Below are 13,912 nucleotides of genomic sequence, written 5' to 3'. Positions count from 1 at the left end.
CGAGAACGTATCAACGAGCTTCTACTGTAGTTACAAATGGATCCAGTTGCAGTTAATCTTACTCACATAAAGTTACTAAGCTACGTGCCATTCACTTTTAAATTATTTTGTGACATTGAGGAGTAATGGGATTGCTGGCCAAGGGCTCACTTTTTAGCATAGAAAAAAATATTTGCTCCAGTTGTGTTTAAATTCAGCACTCTACTCGTGGCAGAAATTTGGACAAGTACCTAGTGCTGATGTTGAGGCTGAATGACTGCAAATTATTGGTCAACATCAGGGGTCTCCAAACCCCGCCCCTGGGCCAGACACTGCCCACAGAAGTCTTTTGACTGGGCCGTGACTGGCCGCCGTTTTTCCAATAAAGCCCGGCCTGCAACGTGCTTCGCTAGCAGTGCAAAAGTAATTGTGCGTAAAGAAACTGCACCAAAACGCACTCCAGATGCGCAAACTAAGATACCAGAAAGAGTGAGAGAAACTGCATTGTAACGCGTGTGCGTTTGCCATATCATTAATTGAACATTGTCATCACCAACATTACCATTGTTATACTCCGTTTCACAATAACTTGGCAAACTGTGGAGGCTGCGGCCCTTGCGACCCAGTAAGGGTGCCGGGGCAAGGCATGTGAAAACACTCCATGGTCGAAGTCACCGGGGCTATGTTACCGGGGCATCATGGCCATTGGCGATCACCGGTGATCGCAGCCGTGTAATCGGCTGTTTCCGCTCAAAATATTACACTGTGCCCTGGCATTAGTACCCGTCACAGATCCACGGCTAAATTGAGCGTATGGTAGTCGCATGAACTGTTCCCAAAGTGCTTGCTATTCTAGTGGACGGATATGTTGCTGCGATGGACGTTCATCTGAAGGTGCTTGGTTTCAGAGCAGACGACAGCCGGTTCCTCCAGGCCTTGCGCCTCGCATTTGGCGCGGTGACAAATGTTCCCATGACGTCGGATCACGTGCCTCACTCCGATGCTCTTATTGGGTCGCGGGACCCTAGCCTCCACAGTTCGCCAAGTTATCGTGAAACGGCGTACAGTCCCCTGCTTCATGTCTGTGTATCTGTGTTAAAATTTTATTGCAGTCTTATATACATTGTACTTAGTGTCCTCTGTCACAACTATTGCATATTTTTATAATTAATTTTATAATTCTCATTAGTGTTTTCCACTGCACGAATGTGCCTAAGTTTCTATGTGCCTTGCTTTATGACTGGTGAGTTTTCTTGGCCACAGGTATTGTGTAATGTCGTAATTAGCTAAATCTAAAATTTCCAATCGAAGCATATTCACCTTAGGAGATTTTTAATTCTTACTCTAACATTCATTTATCCATTTAAATGGTTATCTAGGTATATTTATATAGCTTTTCTTCGTTTGTGAGTATTATTTTTTCCCCGGCCCTCGAGACTGCGACAGATGGCCAATCCGGCCCCTTAGCCGAAACGTTTGGAGCCCTCTGGTCAACATAATCTTTAAAAGTATCTGTACCTGAAAAAGTTACTCCAGAGATGTAACTGTACTGAGTTACAGCTGCACTTACTCAAATTTCATTCCAACTTGTTAAATATCTTGCTAGTAAAATCATATCTGATTACCATGTCTCAAACACTTTTAATTGGTACTACTCTGGCGTCTGTCGCCAGAATAACTGTCAGTGCTATTTTCGAATCTGTGAAACTATAAGTGGAAAAAGTTAAGCTAGTTTCATTTTAATGGGCCAGCACTGTTAAAACTACCCACCAAGATTGTGACAACTCGTAGCATTGACCGGCGGCTTCTGTCACATATTTTATCCAAATGTCTAAGCGAGGGCGCTAATCGCAGCAGTTGAGGACACGTTCCATGCACCATGCTTTTTGCTCATTGGCACCCGACAACCTCGAGGAAGTCATGATGAGCTGCTTGTCCTGGATTGTCTTTGCAGGCAGTTGTTCAGGCCACAGAGCCGAGAGCTTCGTGAACTGGGCCAGCACTGCACCACGGGGGTGGACATCTACGTCACTCCGGAGAGGATGATCCTCCTCGACACACAGGTCCGTTCTCAGTGCTAGGTGCATTCTCGGAAAAGTTCTTGCAGGCGGCCCCAATTTGCTTGGAAAAGAAGGATATTACACTTTGATGTAACGCAACCCTGAGATTGCTGGTACGCAAAGAACGACCTATACAGTCGCCAACCGATTTTTTTGGATGCCAATCATTCGAACTTGTTCAATATTTCGGACCTAAAGGAGGAACCGTGACCTACTTGATAGAAATAGTGCGTATTCACGACCAATGTTTCGGACAGCTTGAAGTCCGAAAGCGGGAAACGCCATTGAGAAGCTGCAGTTTTAGATTCTGTGTTGGCTGCACATGAATTGGCTTGGTTTGGCAGCGCTACTTAAATACGGCGAAGTCCTACTGCTACGTGGCGCTGTACGGCTTTTTTTAGGGGCGAAGCTCCTTAGGGTCTAGCCTTCTCCGGCGCCCGTGCTCACATCAATTGCACTGCCTCTGGTTAAAAAAAGACGTACGCCCGCACAGGGGTTCGAACTCTGACCGCTTGCTTACGAAGCCGACGTCTTAAACACTACGCTACACTCCAACGTTGCATGTAGCTGCTCAATTAACGTCTATACAAGAGAGGGCACTGCGGTCAAACGCATATATAATCGCGTTAAACTTATTGGCTTAATGTTTATGGACAAGAGGGCGCTGCAGTCAAATGCTCAGCTGCGTATATAACCACGATCTTGAGGTTCGCAGTTGCCGTTGGCCTTCAGTGTCGAGCAGTGGTTTGCGATGTAGCACGACGGCGTTGCTCTAGCATTGCTCTTGCCCTTGCAGCCGGTGCTCAGTGCCTCAGTGATGGACCACATGATCCAGTTTGAGAAGAAAACCCCAGGGGGAGGGGACTTCCACTCCCTGGAGAACGCACACATGATGCAGGTGGGTGCCTTGCCCAAACATTTGATCCATCCCCCTCCCCACCTTCGTGTGAGAGCTACTCTAGTTTGACTTGTTTGTTTTTTATTAATTTATTACTCGGTGCCTGGCTAAGAGCTTAAAAGCTCTTGGCCAGGCACTACATAGCGGACAGTAAAACAAAGAACACCTAAGCAACACAATTAAGGCATTCGACTAGAGGGTGCTAGTCCAATGACACGTCAAATAACTTCGACACGTCGGTAAATTACGGGAAATATGTGCGGCGTCACATGTACCATTAAGCTTTATAAAATACAACTGAACAAGGGTGAAGACAAATAACACAAGAGCCATTCCACTCTGAAAGTGGATGACCAGCAAAGCTGTTTAGCACACGACACAGACTTGCCTTGAGGAGCCGGAGGAAACTAGACATGCGCATTGGGACAGACACCCGGCGGAAAGTAGACACTTGCGACGGGACCACCACCCTGAAAGAGTGAAAGGAAAGAAAACTAGGCATGCAAGCACATGGAACGACGACGAAGAGGGGGCGGTGCGAGCGTAGACATGGCCGACGTGGGTCGCACGGCTGGATATCTTTGAGAAACCTTTATTATCTACCTGAGATTCTACTGATCCTAAAAATGGTGCCTATTGATAACTATTCTACTGAATAGACCTATTGCTAAATTACCTAAGTAACAAGGAGAATGCAGGGAATGGTGTTCCACGTGCCGCACATGCCGGCGTCTGCAGCAGTAACTGTTCTAAAGCAAAAGCCTAAAACAAATGGCATCTTACACATGCATTTGTGAATGCTCTATTTTGGTTATTTACTTAGAATGTTTTATAGATGGAAGGCGTGCGCGTGCGGCGGTGTGAGTGTCGAGGTTTTGGTCACAGACACAAAAACTCCATGGCACACTAGCCATAGACAGCGTCGCTGTAAAAAGAAGTCTCCCCTTTACCATACTAGCATGGCAAAGGCAGTGGTAACACAGAATGTGATGTGTCAGTATGCAAAAACTGCACACATGTGGAGACTGGGTGGCACAAAGCGGCCGTGTGTTGTGCAGAATAAGCGCCTGATCACTCCGTGAATTTCTTATTTGTGACTGCCACCTTCTACGGTTGCACTGTAAATGTGGCTTTCTTAAAGCCTGTTGCAGTGGGGGATGCAGTAGACGGAGCGTGCAGAAAACAGAACAAATGGAAGGTGACAGCGCCGAGCAGAGCCCTGGAACCAGTTCGCAGCAAAAGACAACGAAACATTCAGAACTACCTTGATCCATTGCATTCCATTAACCTTTTTGCTTTTTCTGTCACTCTCTTTTGCACTCTTTCTCTGGGGAAGCCTGTCGTGTGCTCATTTCACGGAGTAGAGCACCGCGGCATACCTGGACATGTGATGCTTTCAGGGTGTCTAGTGACCGGGAAAACCGGAAATTGTCAGGGAAATTTTAATTACCGGGAAAAATGTGGGAATTTCCAGGGATGTTGTCAAAAAGCGAGCCCAGTCAGGGAAAACAAGCCGGAAATGCCATTGAGTGTCGTGAGCAAAGACTTGAGGACTTGGGTGCAGAAAAATGGGCAATAAATTCTGCTTAGAGCGGAGTACAGGCTCTGCTCGCCCAATGTAGAGTGCGCTACCCGATGCAAAGGGAGCAGCCGACAAACCCAGTCCAAGCCTTGGATTGGATTAAATTGAGGGCGCAACACTAGGCTAAATCCAGTTAGAGCTACTAGATTTAGTAACAAATGGGAAAGCCACAGACCCCAATCCAATCGAAGCCGAAAGTATCCGAAAGTATCCATTTGGCGGCCATGCTGCCATTCGGTTAACAACAATGTGTGTGTCGTTGAGCGTCGTGTTTTTATTGTGTTTCTGGAAGTGGCCTCTTCACTGACGATGTCGACGGCAAGAAAGTGCTCAGTTAATCCGGACTGGACGACCCCGAATATTTTGGAATATGAAAGTTAGATTAACCCCAAGCAAAATGATCCTCACAGCCCTACCGAAAAATCCGGTATAACTTTTCGCTATCCGGATTATGGAACCGGAAATCTATCTGGATTCTATCTGGACTCTATCTGGAATTTAGGTTTTTAGAAATTATTCCTTTGTTTTCAATCTGGATTTTGGGTTTCCAGTAACAAATTTCCGGTTCCATATTCTGGATAGGGAAAGTTATACCGGATTTTTTGGTAGGGAGTGCTCAATGCCTTGCGTTGTAATGGTCTTATATACTTGACCGGTGGTCAGGGAATTTCACCTGAATTTGTCAAGGAAAACCTGGAAAAGTCAGGGAATTTTAAAATAGTAATTCGCTAGACACCCTGTGTTTTACCCCCGCCGGGAATAATAAGGAGGCACTCGACGAAGGGTTTTGGCTGGCACTGGTTGTTAGTCAGTGAGAATATGATCGCTGCTTAGCGTTCAGCTGGCAGTCGGCCTGTCTACTTTCACAGTGTGACACCTAATCGGATATGGTTAGGTGGCATGCACCACATTTTGTGTTAAAAGACATCAAACACTGGAAGCAAGGTTATATAAAATCTATATCAATGTGAATCGCCAGGTGCTCATTTTTTTGTATGTAGACATATTGCCGGCTCCCTCTCACGACCTGTCGCAGGAGTGAGAAGAGCTTGTGATAGAAGAAAAATAATGCTTTTATTGAAATAGACAAAATATACAGCAGTTTGATACGGGCCGATACTTGAATACGGCGATAAAGGAACTTAATTGAAAACATTTTATGGAGCGATTCCAGGATACATGGGGATTATTGGCAGCAACAGTTTCCCTGAGAAGACAATTCCAGACCCTAATGGCTTTAGATAAGGCTTAATTGTTGAGGGAGGGTGTGGACCTAGAGCCATGCATGCGCGCTGACAGATGGTTGGCACGAAGTTGAAGAGGGAATAGCCCTTCTCCCACAAGAACTAAACCCAGAGAAGTGCCAGCATTGAATGGATGTAGAATTGCAGAATTAAAGCACATCCCTAGCCTAAGTGCACTTGGGGTTGTGGTAGAACCACTCGTTTATGTATTACTGTAAAACCCTTTACTTTCACGTCCCCAATTTTTTGTGAATTGGGCAATGAGGTTATATTCGTAACCATTAAGTTTTGTGAATTCTAAAAGCTGGAATTCACCTCTTTAGACCATAGAAATATTGGCGCCCCCTAAAGTTTGTGGAGTTTCACTGTCACAAAATTCGTGAAAATCAGGGGTGCACAAACATGAGGGCTTTTGCAGTATTTTAAGCTCTTGTTGTTTTTACATTTGTCCTTGACATCCTTCTGACAGAACATAGGCCACAAGAGAAAAATCTGTGCATTTAAACTTTGCAAGTAGGCAGTTGGCATCTTTTCATTACCGCATTATCGCCAAATGAAGAAACAAAGCCTGGTCAACAGGAAGGTGACAGAAATATGTGCCAAATATGGTAGGCTGCAACGAGAATTGGGAAAGGTCCCAGTCATGCGTTTTCGTGGTTTGACTTATCGGACAATATCTGTTGCTCAGTTTTTTGTTCAAACTTTGGTTGGTTTATTGTGGCAGTTATCAGGGGACTGTCAGTTGGACACTTGGCAAGAAAGTTGGCGAGGTCGCCAAATAACGCCATTATCCAGCGCGCTGTGCTGCGATTGGCCAGCACCGAGGTGAAGTGTGGCACTGCCATAGTGCGGTGGTCCGCAATCTTGCCAACTTTTTCGTTGTGTGTCCAACTTGCAGCCCCTGCTCAGCTTTGTGGAAATTCCATTTTGTGTTATTTCTTGATCTGCGCTGACCAGATTCACATGTGTTTTGACTATATGTCTCATCAGAGTCCTAATATAGTTAGGAAGGCCTCCATGGCTGGATGCAGAAATTTGCAAAATATTGTTGCTACCCAGGTGTACACAAAGCGTGCAAATCCAAATTGGAATCCAGGGCCTTACACTTGTGGTATTATAAACTCTTAATCAGGTCACAAAAAAAAAAATAGTTTATAAAGTTGCCAGTTTTGTTGCAACAATATGGCAAGTTGTTATAAAGAAAAAACTTTAGCCCCTAGAAATGAGCGATTGAGGCGGTTCTTTTTCATGGCTTGACGTGACTCGATATTTCAGTCTCTGCAAATGGCTTCCTTCCTGATGGCTGTCTGTCACACCGTTGTGGTGGTTCAAGACTGGTTTGCCGATCCCAACTTTTTGAGGTGAGAAACCCTGACCCTTTGGTCTTCTTGGTACCATCAAGTTTTTTCATTACAGTAGAGTCTCATTACTACATTTTTCATGGGACTGCTGTAAAAGAAAATTTAAAGGAAGATCCATAGGTGGTTCTCTAGGGAATGCGTTTACATGACCCTTGGGAAACGCTAAGGCTGACTCCTTCACTTTTCTGTTTTCTTTCTCTTTTGCTTCCTCTATTTTTTGTTGCCTCTTTTTGGCTTCGTTACGGGGTCAGTGTTAGCATTTCCCAAAGGAGGATGTTTGCGGCGTTCCCTAAGGATTCATCAATGGATCATCGTTTAATTTCTTTCCGCCGAGGTGGGCTCACTGAGCCCGCTTCGGCAGAGGGGGGAGTTACGCCCCCGCCTCTGTCACATGCAGACCCACTTCTGCTTGCCGCTCCTTGCGCCGCATTTTGGCCAGCCGAGCCAGGCACTGCTTCCACTCCTCTGTCTCGTTCACCTGCCTTGCACGCTTATCAGCGGCATCTGCTGCCTTACACTGCTTTCGCTGTTTACCAGTTTCCTGCACGCGCATTGGCTTCCGCCTCATGACGTCGCCTCCCCCTCGCCTTTGTCCTTCACTACTCCCCTCTTCTCTACGTGGTGTGCTTCCCTTTGAACTGTTTTGTACACAGACGGATGGCAACAGCTTTTCGCTTTCATGTAAGTACTAATGCTAACACATTAAAAAACAAAGTTATGATCAGGAATAACGTATCAACCGATAATGTTTTTGGGGGCCTACAGAGGAGATAGGAAGCAACTGACAAAGAAATTTATTTTGCATGGACTGTCACGGCTGCAGAAAACATTTACTCAAATACAAGTCGACTTTTCTTTTACAGTGGAGCTGTTAAGGGCTAGGTTCCCCAGGACCGTGTCCGGTATGTCGACACGAACGTACCTGGACAGCTACCGCCATCTATAAGCGACGGCGGCAAGCACACAACCAGTATGGTTTCCGCCGTTGCTCGTAGATGGCGCTAGCTGTCCAGGTATAATAGAAGAATGGATATTTGAGCGCGTCGGTGGGAATTCATCGTAAAAAACAGCGCAAAAAACAGACGACAACGAAGAAGCACACAGTGTATCGAGTACAGCTCCGCTGGTCTTCCTTCTTCACGAGAGTGGAAAGGCTGAACCATTTTTTAGGGTTGCTTTTTTTCTTTTTTACAACTGCTCTTTTGTTGTGTATCCATCCATCTGCATCCATCCATCCCCCCCCCCCCCCTCTTTCGTGGGTGCGCTGGCTTGGCGGTCTGCCAGCCCCGCAACGCAAGTTGCCGCCGGCGCAATCGGAGCGGCGGCTGTGCTTTGTTCTTCGCTATATCAAGTGACCCCGCCATGGGAGGCCATGGGAGTTCAATACGAAAAAACAACGCTCCTATTTTTTTTTTTTTTTTCAGTGCTGTTATTTAAAATTAGAGGCTGTTATTTGAAATTTATAAGTGTAGCCAAATAATTTCAACCTCAAAAGGCTCGTTCACTCACTTGCAACAGGTTGCGACCTCTTACAACAAGGGGACACACTGGCGTCATTTGTGAGGTAGCTGTGGAACACTTGCGATACCCATATGTTTCCAAGTTTTTTCGTGCATCATTCCTTTTTATAGCAATGGCTGTTATGGGCTCTTCCCGCCACCGGAAATGACACGTGTTGTTGATTTCGTAGTAGTAGCTGGAGTAGTAGTTGTTGATGTTGTAGTTCGCAATGTAGGGCATCCGTCGTCGATGTTGCAAAATCCTTAAAAAAAAGGTTGCCTGCCGCCGTCGGCGAAAATCGATCCGGGGTCCGCTGCATGCGGAGCGGAAACGTTACTACTGAGCTGTGCCACACAGTTAAGAAGCTGCTTTAAACATATGGGATTTGTAACATGCACGTGCTCTGTGTAAAAAAGTTGAGAGCCCTTCCACCCCATGAAGGGGGTAGTCCAGTGAAGCTGGCGTTTTGGTGGGATTTGCTTTGTTGGGGTTTAGCTATATTGAGGATTTACTATGTTATGGTTTGGCACCGCGGTGATATGCGTCGTGCTTGCGTTTGGCTCCTCTCGCTTGATCATTGTCGGTGGCATTGGCTCGATGGCACTGGTTGAATTGACGCCGTTGCTCGCGTCAGTGCTTGACGCGGGCAATGTCTTTGTCGAGGAGAGCTTGGTCGGCGCTAGGGTTGCCGCGAACTTTTTTCGAATCGAAGTTTCGATGATCAAATCAAGCGGTTCGAAAGGTTCGAAAGATTTCGATTTTTCGAATTGTCTATATCGTAAAATTCGACGGAGGTCGAATTTTCGAACTTGTTAAGCTAAGAAGTTCGACGCTTTTCGAATTGTCGAACTTATTACGCTAAAAAATTCGATCTTTTTCGAACTTTCGAATTTATTGCGCTGCAAGGTTCGATGCCTGTCGAACTTTCGAACTTCACTGACCAAAAAATTCGATGAATTTCGAACTTTCGAACTTATTTATCAAGAGAATTCGAAAAGTTTCGAACTTTCGGATTCTGAAAAGTCAGAAGTTCGACGAACTTCGAACTTTTAGGGTAAAAGTTCGACGTTCGTCGAACTTCGAAAGACCGGCGGGCGGTTTCATTTGATTTCAAGTAGTGGGGTACATTCGTAATTTTTTTTCTCGAACTTTTACACGCGGTGCTACGTTCCTTACGAAAGACAATGTCGTTTATTTCAATGTTCTGGCATGCTTAGGTTTAAAGAAATAAATCCCCGAAGGGGCGAGGAAGGACGACGGGTTTTTGACGATTATCGTTTGTGCCAGATTTGAAGCACACTGCAGCCGGAGCTGTTTATGGTAGATATGTTATACTTTTTTTAAGAATGATCTATGTATAGCCTAGGTAAGTGCCGTCTTAAGATGTGATTATTGTTATTCAACGTGAGTTTTGAAGAAATGTCCAAACATGTATCTGCATGCAATTATAACCTAAACTTGATATTTATTTTTGTCTAAGTTGTTTGAGGTATCGCATTTAAATTAACACCACAGACAGTACATATCATTGCCATCTGCAGAATACGAAATAATATATTTATTGTTTTTTCACGTTAAGGAATAAATTAACTCATGGGAGAAGATTTCTAGTAGTGTTCAAGTTCAGCATGTCATTAAAAGAAAACTTTTTTTTTTTTCGCTTCACGCTCCTGGGATGTGTTTCTTTTAGCCTGTACACATTTTGGTAAAAGAAACTTGTTTCGAAGTTCTGAACCTCTGAATATGCAAGAATAGAACACTTCCGAAGAATTCTTGGTAGTTTTTTTTTTTCTCCTGCTTTTTATTCCCGCATTTATTTTTATTTTTTTTTGTTACTATCGGCACAGGTGTTTAGGTCGAAAAGACAGCTTTGAACTTCCGAACCACTAATCATGTGACGAGCAGTGCCTTCTGACGAGTTTCTAACAATGAACATCTACGCAACCTTTTATGCAGTGAAGAGCGACAGTAGCTATACATATGCATAAATAATTTCAGATTAAAATAAGCTCGACCACGCCCTCTTTCCCCGTATTGTTTTCTTTAACAGTTCGAAATACCTGCAAGGGGGAGAAGGAGGCTGAAGCCCCCCCCCCCGCTACCCTCTTTCCCCCCGTTTTTCCTCTTCTGACGCCACTTGTATGGTAGAACGCTCCTCGACCTCGAGTTGTGCCGGCTTTTGTGCTTTTTGCGAGGCGATTCCTCCGTCCCAGAAAATAAACCTCCAGGACAATTATAAACTTCACCGGATCGGATTACTACCAGCGTGCAAGCGGTGGCGAGGTAGTTTGCCAGGTCGCTTCAAGGTTTTTCTGAGCCTCAACCTTCTGCTCGCCCCTGGCCGTTTCGAACTGGATGAGTCTCGTAAAACAGTGTGTTCGTGTAATCACTCCTGCGTGATGCAGGTTAAAGACCCCCCGGGGCTGGCGGTCACAATTCTGCACTGGCAAATATTTTAGCACGTCCGGGACACTCGTCGTCTCATTTAATTGCCTGACCAACTTCGCAGAATCTAGATATCACACCCTAACTTTTCTAAACTTGATTTTGTGAAAACCAGTGAGTCGTGAAAACGTTATTTGAAACTGAAACTGTGGAAAAACTTGAAAATCGGACTTCGAACTTTGAAAACTTGGATTAGAAAGAAATTCAAAATATGCAAAGTTTTCCTTTTTTTTTTTTTTAATTTAGCATTAAAAGAGAATCGAAACCTTCAAACTTTTCGAACTTCATGCAAAAAGAAATTCGAATTCTTCGAATTGTTCGAACTTCATGTCTATAAAAATTCGAAACGTTTGAAGTTTTCGAATTTTGTTTACAAAGAATTTCGAGATCTTCGAATTTATCGAACCTGAAGTAAAAAAATATTCGAAATATTCGAATTCGAAATTTTGGAAACCGTGAAAGCTTCGAAATTTTCGAATTCGATACTCCGCTGTGGTCAAAAGTTGCGAATTTTTCGAAATCGAACCTCGGTCGGTACGAAAGTATCGAAATTTTTCGAAATCGAACCTCAGTTCGCTTTGCAAATATCGAAACCTTTCGAAATCGAACCTAGGGTGGTTCGCGACATCCCTAGTCGGCGCTCAAAGTTGTTGTTTGGCTGGGAGCAGCGGCAATGGCAATTTCACGTTGGCGGCGTGCCCATTCTCGCTTCTGGGCGTGCCGACACTCCTCATACTCCCGTTGCTCCTCTTTGGAACGTACAACACGGGTGCGACCCATGTGAAGTCTGAAGTCCAACTGATAAGGACAGTGGCACGATCTCTACGTCATTGACAAAAGACACGCACGATTGGAGGTAGAGACAATGACGTTTTATTATAGCGCGGCTACGCCAATCACGGTGCAGGCTGTAATGCGCCGTACAGGTGGCCGCCGAAGAGCGGGCAGCATTGCGCAATGTCAGGGGGGAGAGAGACGCCGCGCCTGGCGAGGAGTATGCACGATTCGGGAATGAGGCGGCGGCGGTGGAGAGGAGTATAAAGTGGGCCATACATCGTTGCGTTTGAAAATTGTTGGTCTATGCTCAGTCTGTCGATCCGCCAGAACCTAGCCATAGACAACTTCGCTGTAAAAAAATATTTAAAACAAGTTGTGGTTGTAGCACTGTTAATGCGCTGGCGGCGCGGACGCACAGTGCCATCTGGCGGTGGTCGTTGAAAGTGACGCGCGCAGCGGCCAATGGGAGCCTCGTCGCCGCGTGCCAGCTAATGGACATTTGGGATCAGGGAAACTATGTTTTCACGCTTGGAACTGATGACATCGGCTCGCTCCATGGGACAGTTAATGCTTTTGCATTAAAAGAAATAAATGCGTTTAAAAAGCAGAGAGGAGTAACTCCCTCTCTGGAGGGGGAAGTTATGTGGTGGCGTCGGGTCGGCATGAGCGAAGGGCACTTTGAATGCCGAACACCGGCAAGCACGCACAAAACAGAATACAGATTGTTAACCAAATCTTTACGTTCTGTGCTTGCGTTTTTTTGTCGTCTGTTACGGGTTAGATGCGACCTTAATGCCCAACGACCTCGCAGTGAGTCGTTGCAGCTATTGCTGTGACTGTAGTGTAGATTAAGATAACACTGCTCAATTTTTTATTGGCTGGAAAATCTTTTGACAACATTAAGAACAAACATTCTTCATGGATAGTAGGTACATTTGATTTCGCAAATACTACAAAACCTTTGCTCTAGTGAAATGCAGTTCCAGGGCCACCTTATAGATGGTGCCAGTGTCTTTCCTTGCCATAAGAGATCACAAGAACTCGGTTGTAAGCAAGAATGAGTGTATGAACCAGCCTTAAAGGGACACTGACAGGGTATTTATGCTCGCCGAGGTTTTTAGTTGTACGTGACATATGAGAGCTCAACTACCCAGAACAGAATTTGCGGCTCGAAATTCGGTTTCTTTCCGCCCGAAAACCGCCGATCAAGAACTGGCCGGTTCGAGTCTCGCTCACTCTCTTTTTTGCGGTCACGGGCCGTTTTCTAAGGTATCGATGCGACCACCAAATTTAATCAAAGTCGTGGGTCACTGAAGGCACACACTCAATATTAAAAATAGAAAAAAAATATGAAACCCATATTTTGTGGCTTCTAAAAAGCTGTAAATACGTTGATTGAAAAAAAAAAGTTCGCACATACAACCGGAAGCATTCTGTGCGTTCGTCGTTTCGCGTATCGTGGGTCTCGCGGGGACGGCGATGGCAGCGGACGACGGGCGTGGGACCTCTATTTCAGAGCTGTCGTTCGCGGTACCGGCGAATTCTGTCTACCGTTAAAAGAGAAATTTGGGACTGATCAAAAGAATTGGTATTCATCCCGTACGACACGCCCGGCCACCAAGCCGATTTAAACGAAGACGTCGCCGAGCCGTCGCTCCCTTCTCGTGGCTGAAGACATCGCTCGCGCAAACGTCAAACACGACGTGTCTACTTCGAGTTGAATATGCACGCGTACGATTTCTTTACTAGGTGCGAATGTCCCCAAAGCGTGGTGCTTCCCGACTTCGACCCGGGAGTGCTTTTGCTAGACAAAAATCGACAGCCAACTTTCCAACTCACACTTTACCGGCTGAATTATTCCTAAGGGAAGAGATCCTCCAGAATCGAGATGCCCCAGTAGCTCAGTGGTAAAGACGTCCGGTTCACACGTGGTAGGACCGGGTTCAATCCCCCGTGAAAATTTTTTTTTGTCAAACATTTTTTGATGTTTACATATCTTTTTCTTTTTCTTTTACAATCATCATTGAAGAAACAAACAAAAAAATAACAAACAAATGTTGTGGACG

The 13,912-nt window shown here is 45.2% G+C and overlaps 1 protein-coding gene across 1 annotated transcript in view; it reads left to right on the top strand.

Moving 5' to 3' along the window:
• Positions 1-13,912, top strand: part of LOC8033722 (protein SMG9) — a 59,198-nt gene that overhangs the window by 31,178 nt on the left and 14,108 nt on the right. Inside the window, exons 5-7 of the mRNA XM_029988090.4 lie at positions 1,934-2,042; positions 2,836-2,937; positions 7,039-7,124. Coding sequence (XP_029843950.1) covers positions 1,934-2,042; positions 2,836-2,937; positions 7,039-7,124 — 297 coding nt within the window. The remainder of the gene's footprint in view (positions 1-1,933; positions 2,043-2,835; positions 2,938-7,038; positions 7,125-13,912) is intronic.

The sequence above is a fragment of the Ixodes scapularis genome, unplaced genomic scaffold (genome assembly GCF_016920785.2).
Source record: "Ixodes scapularis isolate PalLabHiFi unplaced genomic scaffold, ASM1692078v2 PGA_scaffold0__279_contigs__length_252992795, whole genome shotgun sequence".
NCBI lineage: Eukaryota > Metazoa > Arthropoda > Arachnida > Ixodida > Ixodidae > Ixodes > Ixodes scapularis.
Note: the sequence above shows the minus strand (reverse complement) of the source record. Positions and strands in the feature narration are given on the sequence as shown.